The sequence below is a fragment of the Orycteropus afer genome, unplaced genomic scaffold (assembly GCF_000298275.1).
Source record: "Orycteropus afer afer isolate SDZICR_OR568_19922 unplaced genomic scaffold, OryAfe1.0 scaffold00287, whole genome shotgun sequence".
Lineage (NCBI taxonomy): Eukaryota > Metazoa > Chordata > Mammalia > Tubulidentata > Orycteropodidae > Orycteropus > Orycteropus afer.
In genome coordinates, this window is record NW_006921874.1 from 900,114 (window position 1) to 914,819 (window position 14,706).

Here is a 14,706-nt window from a genome sequence, read left to right on the forward strand (position 1 = left end):
CCGACATTCTGGTTAGCAGCCAAATGCAGATATACAGATACAGATACATACATATGGGAGCTCTGGTGGCATAGTGCCTAAGGCATTTGACTGCTAACTAGAAGGCTGGCGGTTCAAACCCACCAGCCACTCCTCAGAAGGAAGATTAGGCAATCTACTTCCGTAGAGATACCACCTCGGCAACCCAAGGAGGGGTCACTATGAGTCAGGATCGACCTGATGGCAATGAGTTTTGGTCTGGTTTATACAGATACATAGATATAATATTGGCTGTAACACTGTCAGTAAGGTCCTTCCCATGAGATACAATGGTTGACATAAATGAGTAGGAGGCCAGTGTCCATTATTAATACAGGTATGTCCTGCTTTTCAAAGTTCGCTTTACACCACACTTGCTCCTAGGAAAGACCTATATTACTATCTGTTTTTGCTAACCAAGAAATCCAAAGAGGATTTTCACTTTTACTAAAAAAGGCAAAATGCAAAACTAGCATTCAGCGTTTTTTGCAGCGAGCCTGTAAAGAGGCAGTGCACACCCTAAGCAATGAGAGCAAGAGTGGCATCTCCAAGTTCCTTCCCTGAGAACTACACCCAGCATTTCAACATTAAGCCGCCATAGCTTTGAACTATGTGAACACTGTATGTTAGCATTATTTTAGGTTTTATGTATTATTTGGTAGGTTATTTTTTGGGGTCTAGGAACACACAGAAATTTTTCCCATATAAATTAATGGTAACAGCTTCTTCACTTTATGCCATTTTGGCTGATGAAAGGAACATTCTACTTCCTGATAGCGGGGAAAACCTGTACTTGAAAACTAACACTATTTTCTTAAATAAATATATCAATTTCAAAGAAGCATTACAGTAAAAAAGGAATACTGTATTAAATTACCAAGCAGGGTAAACTGTAATACAGTAAAACCTGTGAAAGCCAGAACCTGTGTAAGATGGAAACCTGTCAGAGAACTCAAGTATTTTCTACTAAACTGAGCGATAGAAAATTGGTAAGACTGCACCTTATCCAAGGTGGGAAACTTGAGAGACCTGGAAAAACAAGACAGTGCCACTGAGTCCCAGCTCTCCCAGGCTTCATGGTATAATCTGGATGGCTTAGAAACGCTTGAAGAGGTAAAACATTTATACCTCAGCTTCATTATGAGGTTATATCATTTTGGTAAATTATGTTTATTATCAAAAACATACTTACAGAGATTTCAGAAAACAAAGAACATAAAGAAAATTTTAAAATCACTCATATTCACCAGATGCCCCATATTGTTACAATGCTTACACATAAGTAATTAAGTAATTTTTCTATGTACTTCTTCACTATTTTGCAACCTAATTTTTGTAACTTAATAAACTGAGCAGTTCTTTACTTCCTTAGGAACTCTACTGCAAGTAGTTTATCTTGAAAGTACATCTAAAACAGGTTTGGATAGGTACACTGAAAAAAGTGCTAACTGAACTAGCGAACAAAAAATAAAAGAAAAAGTGCTTTTAAAAATCCTGTCTTGGGTTGAACAGTGGCAAAGATACAATGAGATGGGCACTCTCATGTACAGCTGGAAATTAGTACACTCCCTCTGGAAAGCAATTTGTCTTTTTGTCAAAGAGCTTTTAAAAAGTTTAAATTCTCTGATCCGGTAATTCTACTTCGGTAAATCTAGTCTAGAAAAAATAACCAGACCCAAAGATTGACATAAAATCATGTTCACTGCAGATTTTGAATAGCCCAGAATGTAAAACCACCTACGGAAAACAACAATTGAAAATTAAGCTATGGTGTACGCATATGAAAGGATAATCTATAACCATTATTTTTAAAGAAATTTTAATGGCATGGAAAAAAGGTTTATGCATAATGGTAAATGAAAAAATGAATCAGGGTACAAAACACTATGTGCATAATGATCCCTATTATGTTTGTAACATATTCACAGAAAATAGGGGGAGGACAATAGGGCAAAATGCTGTGAGTGGCTAGCTCTGGGTGGTAGGGTTAAATATGATTTTTATTTTTTTCTTCATAGTTTTCTGTATTTTTTAGTTTTTCTACAATGGGAAAAATTCTTCTGTATGCAAAAACTTATTTAAAGAACATATTGAGAATACTCCAGCAAATTCTCTCAATACCCATCTGTCAGTTTGGTAAGAATGAAAAGGAAATCAAAACTCTAAATTGAAATGGTTTTTCAGCTGCTTATAAATTCAAATCTCCCCAAAGCAACTGGTTTAAACTGCTATGGTGAAATCCATTTTGCAAATAACCAGGTAACTATAGCAATTTAAGATAGAAAAAAAAATTTTAAGTGAGAAAAGCTTATTTTATTTTTATTGTCAGTTTCTCTCAAGGAGTAAAAGAAAAGAAGATATACCAATAAATTTTTTTTTCAGAGAATGGAAAATTCTTTTCAAGGTTAGGAGTAGGGATTTTGATCAGTTAGAATTTACAAGATCAATTTTATGTAACTTTCATATACAAGCAGCCCTATATCTAGCAAGTTTCTAACAAATAGCAAAATTGCCCATAATGAAACTAAAATATACCATTTATTCTTGTACCTATGAATGCAAAGTCCCACCTCTGAAATAACTGTGTTTCCCTGAACTCCTATGGGACTTAAGAAAAACAGCATTCATTTTGGCTCTTATCATTTTACTCCCGTATATGGCTAATTATCATAATATATAGATTTGATCCATCAATTCCTACTAGACTGAATTTCTTAGAAGAATAACACTATGCCTTACCAAAGTAGGACTCAATAAATCTGTTAATTAAAGGTGAAATTGGGGAGAGCAATCCAGTTGAAAAGGCATAGAATGAACAGAAGCAGGAACAAAAAAAGGAGTATTTGGGAAGCAAGACTAGCTTAGCCCTGCTGGAAACAAAGTCAGGAAGAGACAAAGAGAAAAAATTAAAGAAGTTGAGAAACCAGATAGGTGGCTGGTGCAGTTTTAGAACAATGTTATGGGAAATAAAATAAAACAAAGATGACTTCTCTTGAAAAAAGTGGAAAATGGGACCCCCAACACAAGGCACCAGCTGGTTGGCTCCAAAGAATGGTATCATCTCCCTTTACACAACACAAAACATCTGTGCTGCAATTTGCCATAGACCCAACTACCTCAGGAGAATGACTGTCAGCTGCCATTTTCTACCATGCTCACAGTACACCATGGCTCTTTCAAACGTGGAAAAAAGGAAAGTTAACCTAACAGGAACATGCTTTTCAAGAACAATGGCAGGACCTATCTCCCCCAGGTCAGGAAAAAAAAAAGCCATGACCCACATATCAAATGTTCTGTTGAGGAATTCTTAAGCTTATCCTGCTCGTATTTTAGTTTCAAGTTCTTGATTTAAACAGGGTTGAAAAAATTCTTTGTTGATAATATTTGTCCTTTACTTTCACTCTGCTACACAGCTTGCTAAGAAGCAAGCCAAGTAAACCTCAGTAATTATAAACCTCCAAACTGGGGAGACTGGAAAAAGAGGTCCTATCCTATTACAGATCTTTGCATAGTATCTCTAAAGTATGGTTAGAAGTTATACATACCATCTTAAGGTCAAGCTGAGCCACATCACCAGAGAGTCAGGGCCTGACCCATAGATGAAAGTGGAACTAAGTCATGCATGAGAGGAGACAAAAGGAACTAAAAGGACTATGTTCTTGCTGTTAGGTACCCTCGAGTCAGTTCCAACTCATAGGGACCCTATGTACAACAGAACAAAACACTGCCTAGTCCTGCCTCATCCTTACAATCCTTGCTATGCTTGAGACCATAGCTGTAGTCACTGTGTCAATCCAACTCGTCAAATTTTCCTCTCTGTTCACTGACCCTCTACTTTACCAAGTATGAAATCCTTCTCCAGGGACTGGTCCCTCCTGATAACACGGCCAAAGTACATGAGACAAACTCTCTTCACTCTCCCTTCTAAGAAGTATCTTGGCTTTACTTCTTCCAAACAGATTTGTCTGTTCTTCTGGCAGTCCATGGTATATTCAATATTCTTTGCCAACACAATTCAAAGGCATCAACTCTTCTTCGGTCTTCTCCATTAACTATCCATCTTTTACATGCATATAAGGTGACTGAAAACACCACAGCTTGGGTCAGGTGCACACCTTAGTCCTCAAGGTGGCATCTTTGCTTTTGAACATGTTAAAGAGGTCTTTTGTAGCAGATGTGCGCAACGCAATACATTGTTTGATTTCTTGACTTGCTTCCATGGGTGTAGATTGTGGATCCAAGGAAAATGAAATCCTTGAAAACTTCAATCTCTTCTCTGTTTTTCAAGATGTTGCTTACTGGTACAATTGTGAGAATTTTTGTTTTATGTTGAATTGTAATCCATACTGAATGTTGTAGTTTTTGATCTTCATCAATCAGTGCTTCAAGTCTTCTTCACTTTCAGCAAGTCAAGTTGTGTCATCTGCACATTTTAGGTTGTTAATGAGTCCTCCTCCAATTCTGATGCTGTATTCTTCTTCTGATGCTAGCTTCTTGGATTATTTGCTCAGCATACAGACTGAATAAGTATGGTGAAAGGACAGAACGCTAACACACACCTTTCCTGATTTTAAACCACACAGTATGCCTTTGTTCTGTTCGAACGACTGCCTCTTGGTGTATGTACAGGTTCTGCAATGAGCACAATTAACTGATCTGGAATTCCCACTCTTTGCAAAGTTGTCCATAATTTGTTGTGATCCACACAGTCAAATGCTTTTGCATAATCAATAAAACACAAGGTAAACACCTTTCTGGTATCTTCTGCTTTTAGCCAAGATCCATCTGACATCAGCAATGATATCCCTCGTTTCATGGCCTCTTCTGAATCCAACCTGAATTTCTGGCTGTTCACTATCAATATATTGCTGCAACCATTTTTGAATTATCTTCAGCATAATTTTACTTGCATGTGATATTAATGATATTATTTGATAACTTCTGCATTCTGTTACATTATCTTTCTTTGGGATGGGTACAAATATAGATCTCTTAGATTGGCCAGGTAGCTGTCTTCCAAATTTCTTTGCATAGATGAGTAAGTGCTTTCAGTGTTGCATCTGTTTGTTGAAATATCTCAACTGGTATTCCATAAATCCCTGGAGCCTTGTTTTTGGCCAATGCCTTCAGTGCAGCTTGGACTTCTTCCTTCAATACCATCAGTTCTTGATCACATGCTACCTCCTGGAATGGTTGAATGTCAACCAAATCTTTTTAGTACAGTGACTCTGTGTATATTCCTTTCATCTTCCTTGATATTTCCTGTGTCAATCAACATTTTGCCCATAGAATCCTTCGATATTGCAACTTGAAGTTTGATTTTTTTTCTTCAGTTCTTTCAGCTTCACAAGTGCTGAGCGCATTCTTCGCTTTTGGTTTTCTAACTCCAGGATTTTGCACATTTCCTTATAACACTTTACTGTGTCTTCTCAAGCTGCCTTTTGAAATCTTCTGTTCAGCTCTTTTACTTCGTCATTTCTTCAATTTGCTTTAGCTATTCTGTGTTCAAGAGCAAGTTTCAGACTCTCTCCTGACATACATTTTGGTCTTTTTTCTTTTCTTTTTAATGACCTTTTGCTCTTCTGGTGGAACACATTTCAAAAGTTACTTTCTATGAAAGTTTCTGCCTTCTCAGGTAGAATTGTGGACCTCTTTCCCAGATCTCCTATGGCATTTTTTACATAATTCTAAGGCTAAACCATATTTATGTTTATATCCAAAGTGTCTACCACTGTGTTTAGTATAAAGTAGGCACTTGGTAAGTATTTCATAAATGGACAGACAGATGAATTTTAGACAATATACGATATGGGACCTTGAGTAATATAATACATAAGAAACAAACAACACAGTAACACTTCACTGAAGGAGTCAAAACCCTCCTATCTGAGCTATACACTGTTCTCTATCACCGTGAAGAAATAACCAACCTAATTTTTCCCTTTAGATCTCTCTCCTCCCTTTTCAAATTGCTGGAGCTGCAAACAACACTAAAACAATGATTAACCAAAACAGAAGAATTTATGCTATACCATGACTTTCCTGATCAATTTACACCTAGCTCATTATGAAGGCTTCTCAGAATTATCCAATTGAAGCCCATTCCTCCTTCAAATTCAACCCATAATTAGGGTTTCCACTTATTTACTAGAACACTATTGAGCACAAATGAGACATCAAGAAATATGCTAATTGTTTTCCAGGCTTTACCTCCACTTAATTGTATAGTAGGCAAAGAGAATCAGTCTCCATTCTCCCAGAGTTCACAATACAATGGGAAAGAATGACATGCTTATGTATAACAAATACAGTGCATACTATGCTAAATTCTATGGCAGAGGTAAACTTTGAAGTTCGAGTTGGACTTCAAAAATAGAATTTTTAAAAAAGTTTTTATTGTTTTTTGGGTGAAAGTTTACAGAACTAATAGTTTCCCATTCAACAATTTATGCACATTTTCTTTTCTAACATTGTTTGCAGTCCCCTCAATGTAACAGCACTTTTCCCACTTCCTCCCTGGGTTGTGTTTCCATTCATCCTTCTTTACTGTCTGTCCCCTCCTGCCTTCTGAGCTTTGTTTTTGGGCAAATGCTGCCCTTTTGGTCTTACATAGTTGAATGTACTAAGCAGCACATTCCTCCCTGGTGTTATTGCTCACTTTATAGGCCTATTGTTTAGGCTGAAAGTTGATCCCTAGTTATGGGTTCAGTTTCAGGCCTGAAGGGTGTTTAAGGCCACAGCCTAGGGGTTAAAAGCAACTAGGAAGTAAAGATGAACAACATCAGTACAAGCACTGATGATGTACTGCAGTACATGCAGTGGGGATAGGAGAAATATTGGGAAACTGAGAGAATGGAGTTGTGGAATGCCCTAAAGTGAGGGAAGCAGGGAGCATGATGTAAAGATGGAAAATGGGTTAAGATACAACTTCTGAATGGCAGGCTGAGGCCTTTGCATATTATTATGTATGCAGTAAGGAAAATTAAAAGTTTTGAGTCAGGAAGTAATTAGCTTTTAAAAGCAGACAGTATTTACCAGCAATATGTATGAAGGATTGGAAAAGAAAGACTGGATATAGGGTAGCATTAAGAAATAAGAGATGGTAGAGATATCACAGAAATAGAATCCATGTGACTGATACGGAAGAAGGAAATTGAAGGTAAAGGATTCAGAATGAAAAAGAGAAAGGTTTCAGGACAGGGAAATGATGAATCTGGTTTAGACAGGCTAAATTTAATTTGTCAACAGGACATCTATGTAGAGCAGACAGATATGCTACCACCATTATATTTCATTCTCCATAATGACTACTATGTATCACCTGTCTTCTGAAAAATCTTGCTTTACCCTTACCCATACCCTCCTATGAGAGTTGAAATTCCTGCCTAAAATTTCAAGACCCTCTAATTGTCCTACCTTACCTGAACTCAAATCCTGCCTGTCTCAGTTACCCTTGTCCCAGTATGGTTAACCTATCTCCTAGACCCATCCCTTTTTTTTTTTTTAACCTTACCATCACTAGGAAGCAATCTTAACTACCTAAATGACCAAAACTCCTCCCTCCCAAAGTTAACAAAAAGGTATATGCAATGAATTATCTTATATGCAGGATCATAAATTACCTAATACCTGGATCATAAATTCTCAAATTTAGATAGGCTGCTTCTCTGAGATAGCAGACACTCCAGTGGTACTGAGTAAATGTCTTTTTAATTTTCAGAGGATACATATATATATATATATATCTCCATATCCTGAGGGTAAAAGATAATCAGAACATGCATATACAGGATGTACACAGGGTTTTTTTTTTGTCCTAGAAACTAATAAGATAATGCTTTTAACAGAACTTGTATCAATAGGAGAAAAATTATGTCCTAATTCAAATACTGTTTTCATCTTTATTTGAAAACTACTAAGCTCTAATAATTACATTTGTTAAAATGTGACTTTTGATTGGGTACTTAAATGACAGTCTAGTATAACCTAGTAATTAGATTATACTATACAAAAGCAACTGACCCTAGAGTGAAATCTCAGCTATGCCACTTACTAGCTATATGAACAGTCATTTTACTTAACTTCTCTGAGCCTCAGTTTTCTCATCTGTAAAATGAGAAGAAATATTTTCCCACTCATAGTATTACTGTAAGGATTAAATAAGATCGTGCATTTAAAGTACTTAGCCCAGTATCTAGTACATATTAAGTGTTCAACAAATATTGGTTATTTCTGCTACTAGAAAAAGCAGGGAAAATACTCAAGAGAATTTCATAATAAAAGATGTGAGTAAAATCTTTTAGTTTGAAAAAGGGAAAGTTTAAGAGTGATGTGAAAACAGTCATCAAGTACATGAAAGACTATTTATTTTAATAAGAAAAAATAAATACCTCCCCCCTTAATGAAAGAAGACAGACCTAGAATAAATGGCCTTAAATTAAGAGAGAGATTTGAGTTATACATAAGGATGAACTTCTCAACTCTGAAGAACACTATATAATACTGGTCTCACTTTTGGTTGTTGTTGCTGTTGTTATGTGCCGTGGAGTCGGATCCAACTCATAGCAACCCCTCCTTGGGTTTCCAAGGTGGTATCACTATGGAAGTAAATTGCCCAACCTTCCTTCCGAGGAGTGGCTGGTAGGTTTGAACTGCCAGCCTTCTGGTCAACACTATGCTACCAGAGCTCCTCATTTTTGGTTACTTAGGGAGAGATCACAATACCTTGGTATATATTCAAGAACAGAGCAAACAAAAATCTTATTCTGGATGGCTTGTAGGTAAACTGTGTCTGGGGAAGCTAAACTAAATGGCCTTCTAACTCCTCCTTTTGTTGGAATAGTATGTGATGTATCTGACACACATACCAATTAGAATAGTAACTATCAGATCTACATACTCTCAATGATCTCACCATTTAGTTTAAACCAGAAAGAGTATGTTCTTCAATTATACTTCTCTCAAATGTCTTCTTAAACAAATTTCTAAAAGCAATGATAACTCATAATTCTACCCATAAACTTGCATTTCTTGACTAAATGGCTGAAGAATAAGAGTAAATGGTACAGATGGCAGAATCTCCATATGGCTTCAATAGGAACTGGAAATCATTCTGGAAAAATATACGTCTATCTAAACTGTAAAAACAGGGCTTTAAAATTATAAAAGCCTTAATACTCTGGCAAATTTTTCCTGGTCTAGCTTGGTGTAATATACTTAATGACAAAGCAAAAGTTAAAAATATGCTCATGCAGAATGGCTTTCCTCCCCTGATCCTTGCAGCTGACATGAAAACATAAGAAAACTGCCCATGGGAGCAAGAACATAGAAAGCACCCACCTGTACCTCCTGGTCTACTGAGACCTCTCATCCTCACAAGACTCTGACCCATCTGGCCACCTATCCACTTTCACCTCAAGTGCCAGCCTCTTCTCTCTGTACTTTTCTCTGGGGCAAGTAAACCCCTTTGGAGCCAACACCAGTTACAAACTAAAATCTGTCTTGAAAGCACTCAGGGACCAGCACTCCTGTTTTCGATTATTTTCAATGGGTATTCATGACCTACTTTTAACCTAGAAATCCAGATGAACAGGAGCCAGAACAAACAGGCACACAGGATAAAATGCCTTCAAAAGTCAATTAGGGAGGCTGATATCTAGTTTATAGCAAGATTATCAGTTATATAAAGCTCTTCACTTTTTTTTTCTCCCTTCCTCTTTGATTTATGGCTCTTTTATTGCTTAGACAAATCTACACAAGAAAAAGTAAAGAAGAAAACTAAAATCTGGGATGTTGATTATTTGACAGCACTTCATGTAAAAGGCATATAATGGAAAGAACAAATCTAAAGGCTCAAAGGAGATATAAATGATTTCAAAGTTGAACATATAAATGCTCCCCTCCTCTTCCCTATGTAAGTTATTATAATTCTAACATTTTTTGGGGAAGGAGTAGAAGGAAAATCATATATAATATACCCAGGCTTAAAAGGTCTGTTCAGTTAGATGCCCAGAGCCTCAACATAACTTCCTAGATACCTTTTCTAAGGTGACTCTTTGTATCTTTTATAGCATTTTTTAGGCATGCAACATTACTGTTTAATAAGCAGTGATAAAGCATTATCTCTATATTATACTTGGAGAAAAGACAAATAAGTTAATGACTTGTCCAAGGTTACATAATGTGTCTGTGGCAGGGTAATTATTATTTTTTTTTTTTAAAAAAAAAAAGGCCTTTTGACTTCCCAGCCTAGCTTGCTTTTCATTAGTCTGATCATTTTCAATATTAGCAGGATCTTATTATTACTATTTACAAAGAAAAAAAAAACAGTAATTACAATGGTGGCTACCACTCATGAAATCCTAACTGTGTGTCATATTACCTCTTTTAATCCTGGTAAATATAACCCTGTGAGGTAAAAGTGAGAGAAACACGGTATAGAGAAGTAAGTAATTTGTCCTCGGTCACCCAGCTAGTAAGTGACTGAGCTGGGATTCAAACCCAAACCCAAGTCTACTCCTATAGCTCATGCTCTTAACCACTCTCTAGATCAAGGAACACATTTAATTATTTATAATACACTGTACCTGGGAAGAAAATTAACTCCCTACACGATGACATTAAAAATTAATTGAAACAATTTATAGTAGTGAAACTTGTACAAAGTTCTGATGCCTTTTTCACAAACAGGTCCAAATAAATTACATCTCCACTGAATTTAGCAATACTGCCAGATGTATGCTACCACTTCATCTAAAATTCAAATTAAAAAAACCAAACTCACTGCCATCAAGTCAATTCCGACTCATGGGGACTCTCATTGGGTTTCTGAGGCAGTAAATCTTTTTGGAAGTAGATTGCCCCATCTTCCTTCCATGGAGTAGCTGGTGGGTTTGAACCGCCAATCTTCTGGCTAGTAGTTAAATGCCTTAGGCACCGTGCCACCAGAGTGCCTTTTCATCTAAAACCAGCCATTGCATTTTTCAATAATATCTTACAAGTAGGGATCAAAACTACTCCTGTTCTGTCTACAGCAGCACACCAAGTGACCAAAAAATGCTAATGAGTCAGGATGTAGAAGCATTTTTCAGGAATATCCACAATGCCAAGAAACAAATACTAGGATAATAAGGTTTATAGCACAACCACTTTCAAGTATTCTTTCTATTTGAATTTGTTTTTAAGGATTAGGAAATAAAAACATACTGTTCTGGTTCTGAAAAAAATTAGCAAGTCATAGTAATGTGAAGAAAATGAAAACCACAGATAAAAATTATATTAAAAAATGGCACTTTCTGTTGCTATCTATAGTTTTGGGGATGGGGAAGACAAGCATTTTCATAGTTAATATCTCACTACAACAAAAACAGTCTGACTTCCGAATTCCCATTTATCCCACCAGTCCTGATACTGCTAGGGTTTGGGATCATTTCTTATCCCAAAGTAAATCTCAACTGTTATCTTTGAATTTATACCTCTTCATGCTGTTTTTCTCTAATACTAATCCCACAGCCATTGAGCCAATTCCGACTCATAGCAACCCTATAAGACAGAGTAGAAATGCCCCACAGAGTTTCCAAGGCTGAATCATTACAGAAGCAGACTACCACATCTTTCTCCCGTGGAGTGGTTGGTGTGTTCAAACTGATGACCTTCTGGTTAGCAGCTGAGTGCTTTAACTACTGAGGCACCAGGGCTTGCTAGAGGATTACTTTTCAAAATATACTATTCCTGATTATCAAAATTATAGCCCCTATCTTCCCATCACCATTTTATTCATCATCTCAGATTCTTTGTGAAATATGAGATTCAGTGCCTAAGAATATTGATATATGTTCTACTAAACCCACATTTAAAATAATGAAACACTTGAGAGTGAAGTTACTAAAGCTATATTTATGGATGTAATTACAATAAAGAGCTCAAATGTGAAAATAAATCTTTCAGTTAATTAAGTGTTCCAAAATAAACCATAATGTGTCATGAATGCCAATTGAGATGATACTACATCTCCAATAGAGCGATATAGTATCTTGTCAATGTGGTTTCTGGTAGTGAAGACATCAGGAACATGACTCTAGCATAGCTTCAGGAAAACTCCTGTGAAATTCACTGAAAGATATCCAAAGTCCTCAGTGCTGTGCTGTAATGCTGGTCCACAGTAAAATACTTTACTCAATAAGTGCTAACATTTTCCTCCTGATATGGTACTATCATTTTCATTTGTAATGACATTAATTATTTTATGATGCAAGATGAAAACAAATCAGAACTTAATTATGTTAAATATACTTTTCACTCAAATTAAGTAAACTTGCTTGTTTTCTAAGTAAGCATAGTCTCCAAAAAAAATTCCTCCTGTTTTTTAAAAAAAAAGAATATTATGACTACTGATTCACTCCTTTAGTAAATAAGTTAAGCTCAGCTTTGAATTTTACTGGTTCAGAAAAAAGACTGCAATTTATAATTATACCCAGTTAATAATGCAATATACTATAAAATAAGCAATTTTTCCCTTAATGAATTCAATAATTTTTATTCTCAAGAGGCAGAAATACCAACTTACCAGTTTCATGCCTCTCTTTATTTCCTTTTGGACATCTTCAATAGAAAATCCACCAAGACTCTCATTATCAGAGTGTGATGATACCAAAGCAGATGAAAAGAGCTATAAATTACATTTAAAAACAAAAAATTAAGGTTCACACATAAAGAAAATTACAGTAAAACAGTGAATAAGATGGTTAAATTTAAAAGGACATTTTCTAGCTAAAATAGCACAGAATTAGAGTTAAACCATTTCATAAAAATTTAAGTGAGTTTTTCAGTATTCAAGAATACTCATTCGCTATTAAGATTTCAGTGAATCAGATCTTTCGGTTGCTGCCAGTATACTTACCATACATTTATGGTGTGCTGCCACCTTCTGGTTTTCAGATATTAGTAACTGTCCACATTCCTTGTCTCTATTTGACTTACAAAAGCCACATTTGCGCTGTCTTGTAGGCCCCTTTTTCTGTTCAACTGAGCTTGACATGATTTAAAAATCGCCTTTAGAATGCCACTTTAAGTATCAAAAAAATGCTACAGAAAATAAGAAGGGCAACAAAATAGTTTAGTTTCATTTTAAAATTGGTTTACACATATTCATACGTTGTTTAATATTCAACCTAAATTTTAATATATACATTTTTAAATGGCTACTTGTTATAAATAAATTAACATTAAAACCTAAGATGCTTTCATCAGAAAAAAACATATAAAGATGACTAAATGAAGTTTAAAGTAATTGAGAAAATTAATTGCTGCCTAATTAGAGGAAGTGTGCAATAATTAAAACTATTTTTGTGTGGCTAAATGAAAAACGCACAATGTATGATATTAAATCATCATGTGCTGGTATAATGCAAAATATTTTTCATGTATAGTTTGGTGCCCCTTCAAGGAGACAAAGAAACATACATCAAACAGCAAAGCAAAAACTATTAAAACACTATACAATATCCAGAGTGAACAGAATTCTATAACTGCACAGTTTCTTAAAGTTCACATACTGACAAATCCACAAAAGTGAAATAAAATTATTCTTCTTAATCATGATTTTCTAACTTCAAATTTTAATTTACAAGTTTAAAAATATCATGTATCTATCTTTAATAAATTAATTTTTGTTACTCTATTTTTTTTCAAGTGAAGAAAAAATTAAGTTTATACAAAAGTTTATCCAAAAACAGACCTGATTATTCATAAAATAACTATAGGATCTGACTCTGAGATTTACTCCAAAAGTCTGCTTATTAATCATAGTTGTAAACTGGCAGTGGTCTTCTAAATGCAGTACCTTCCATGCTTAAATTAGGAATCTTGTGTAAATTAATCTTTTCTGGTAAGCCTTAAATTTAGTGAAATTATAATTACAGGGAGTAGTATATAGTCAAACAAAGGGAAGAAAAGCACTAACATGTAAGATTTCAGATTTAGATCATCAATCCCAACATGGATTCTTCAGAAGAATACTAAACACACTTACAATTGGTTACTTGACTTGTGGAGTTATCCCAAATCAATAGGACTAAGCAGTTTAGGACCCACAACACATAGCAGAACAAACAAAATCTCAATTATCTGTCTTAAAATTAATTAAATTATTTGCATTTTTCTATACATTGAAACATTTTTGTAATACTATGTTCAAAAAACTGACTTACACTGCAGCTTCCTGATAAGTACTTGTGTCACCAAAAAGAACAGTAGCAGCTGGTGCCAGTAAAGTAGTATTTACAAACCATTCAGCATTCATCAATATAAAAATTCAGATAATTAATACTTAAAGTGAAGTCACAAAGAAACATGTCTTCTCATCAATTTATACCTAGGTTTTTCTTTTCAACTTAAAATTTTGAAGGCCTGACAGTCTCTACTTTGATAAGTTTCACAAACTCAATGCTATCTACAATTTTAAATATCTCAGTCTTCCAAAAGGCACAGGATATTTTACAATAGCACAGTATTCATAGCACTGGCTCTAAACCGTGAAACTGATTGAAAACAGGCAGCAAATACTTTTAGGATTTAAAAAAAAAAAGGACATAAGAGAAACAAAAGAAACAAAAGGGGAAGTGTGTTTGCATTTGCTCAGGCAAGTATGTGGTTCAGTTGCTTTATTAAGAGTATAGCTACCAAAATCTT

At 35.2% G+C, this 14,706-nt stretch overlaps 1 protein-coding gene across 1 annotated transcript in view; it reads right to left on the bottom strand.

The window, feature by feature from the left end:
- Positions 1 to 13,054, bottom strand: part of PHF6 (PHD finger protein 6) — a 39,671-nt gene extending 26,617 nt beyond the window's left edge. Inside the window, exons 1-2 of the mRNA XM_007950720.2 lie at positions 12,917 to 13,054; positions 12,584 to 12,685 (exon numbers count right to left, since the gene is read on the bottom strand). Of these exons, the coding sequence (XP_007948911.1) occupies positions 12,584 to 12,685; positions 12,917 to 13,054 (240 nt within the window). The remainder of the gene's footprint in view (positions 1 to 12,583; positions 12,686 to 12,916) is intronic.
- Positions 13,055 to 14,706: the final 1,652 nt, after the last annotated feature.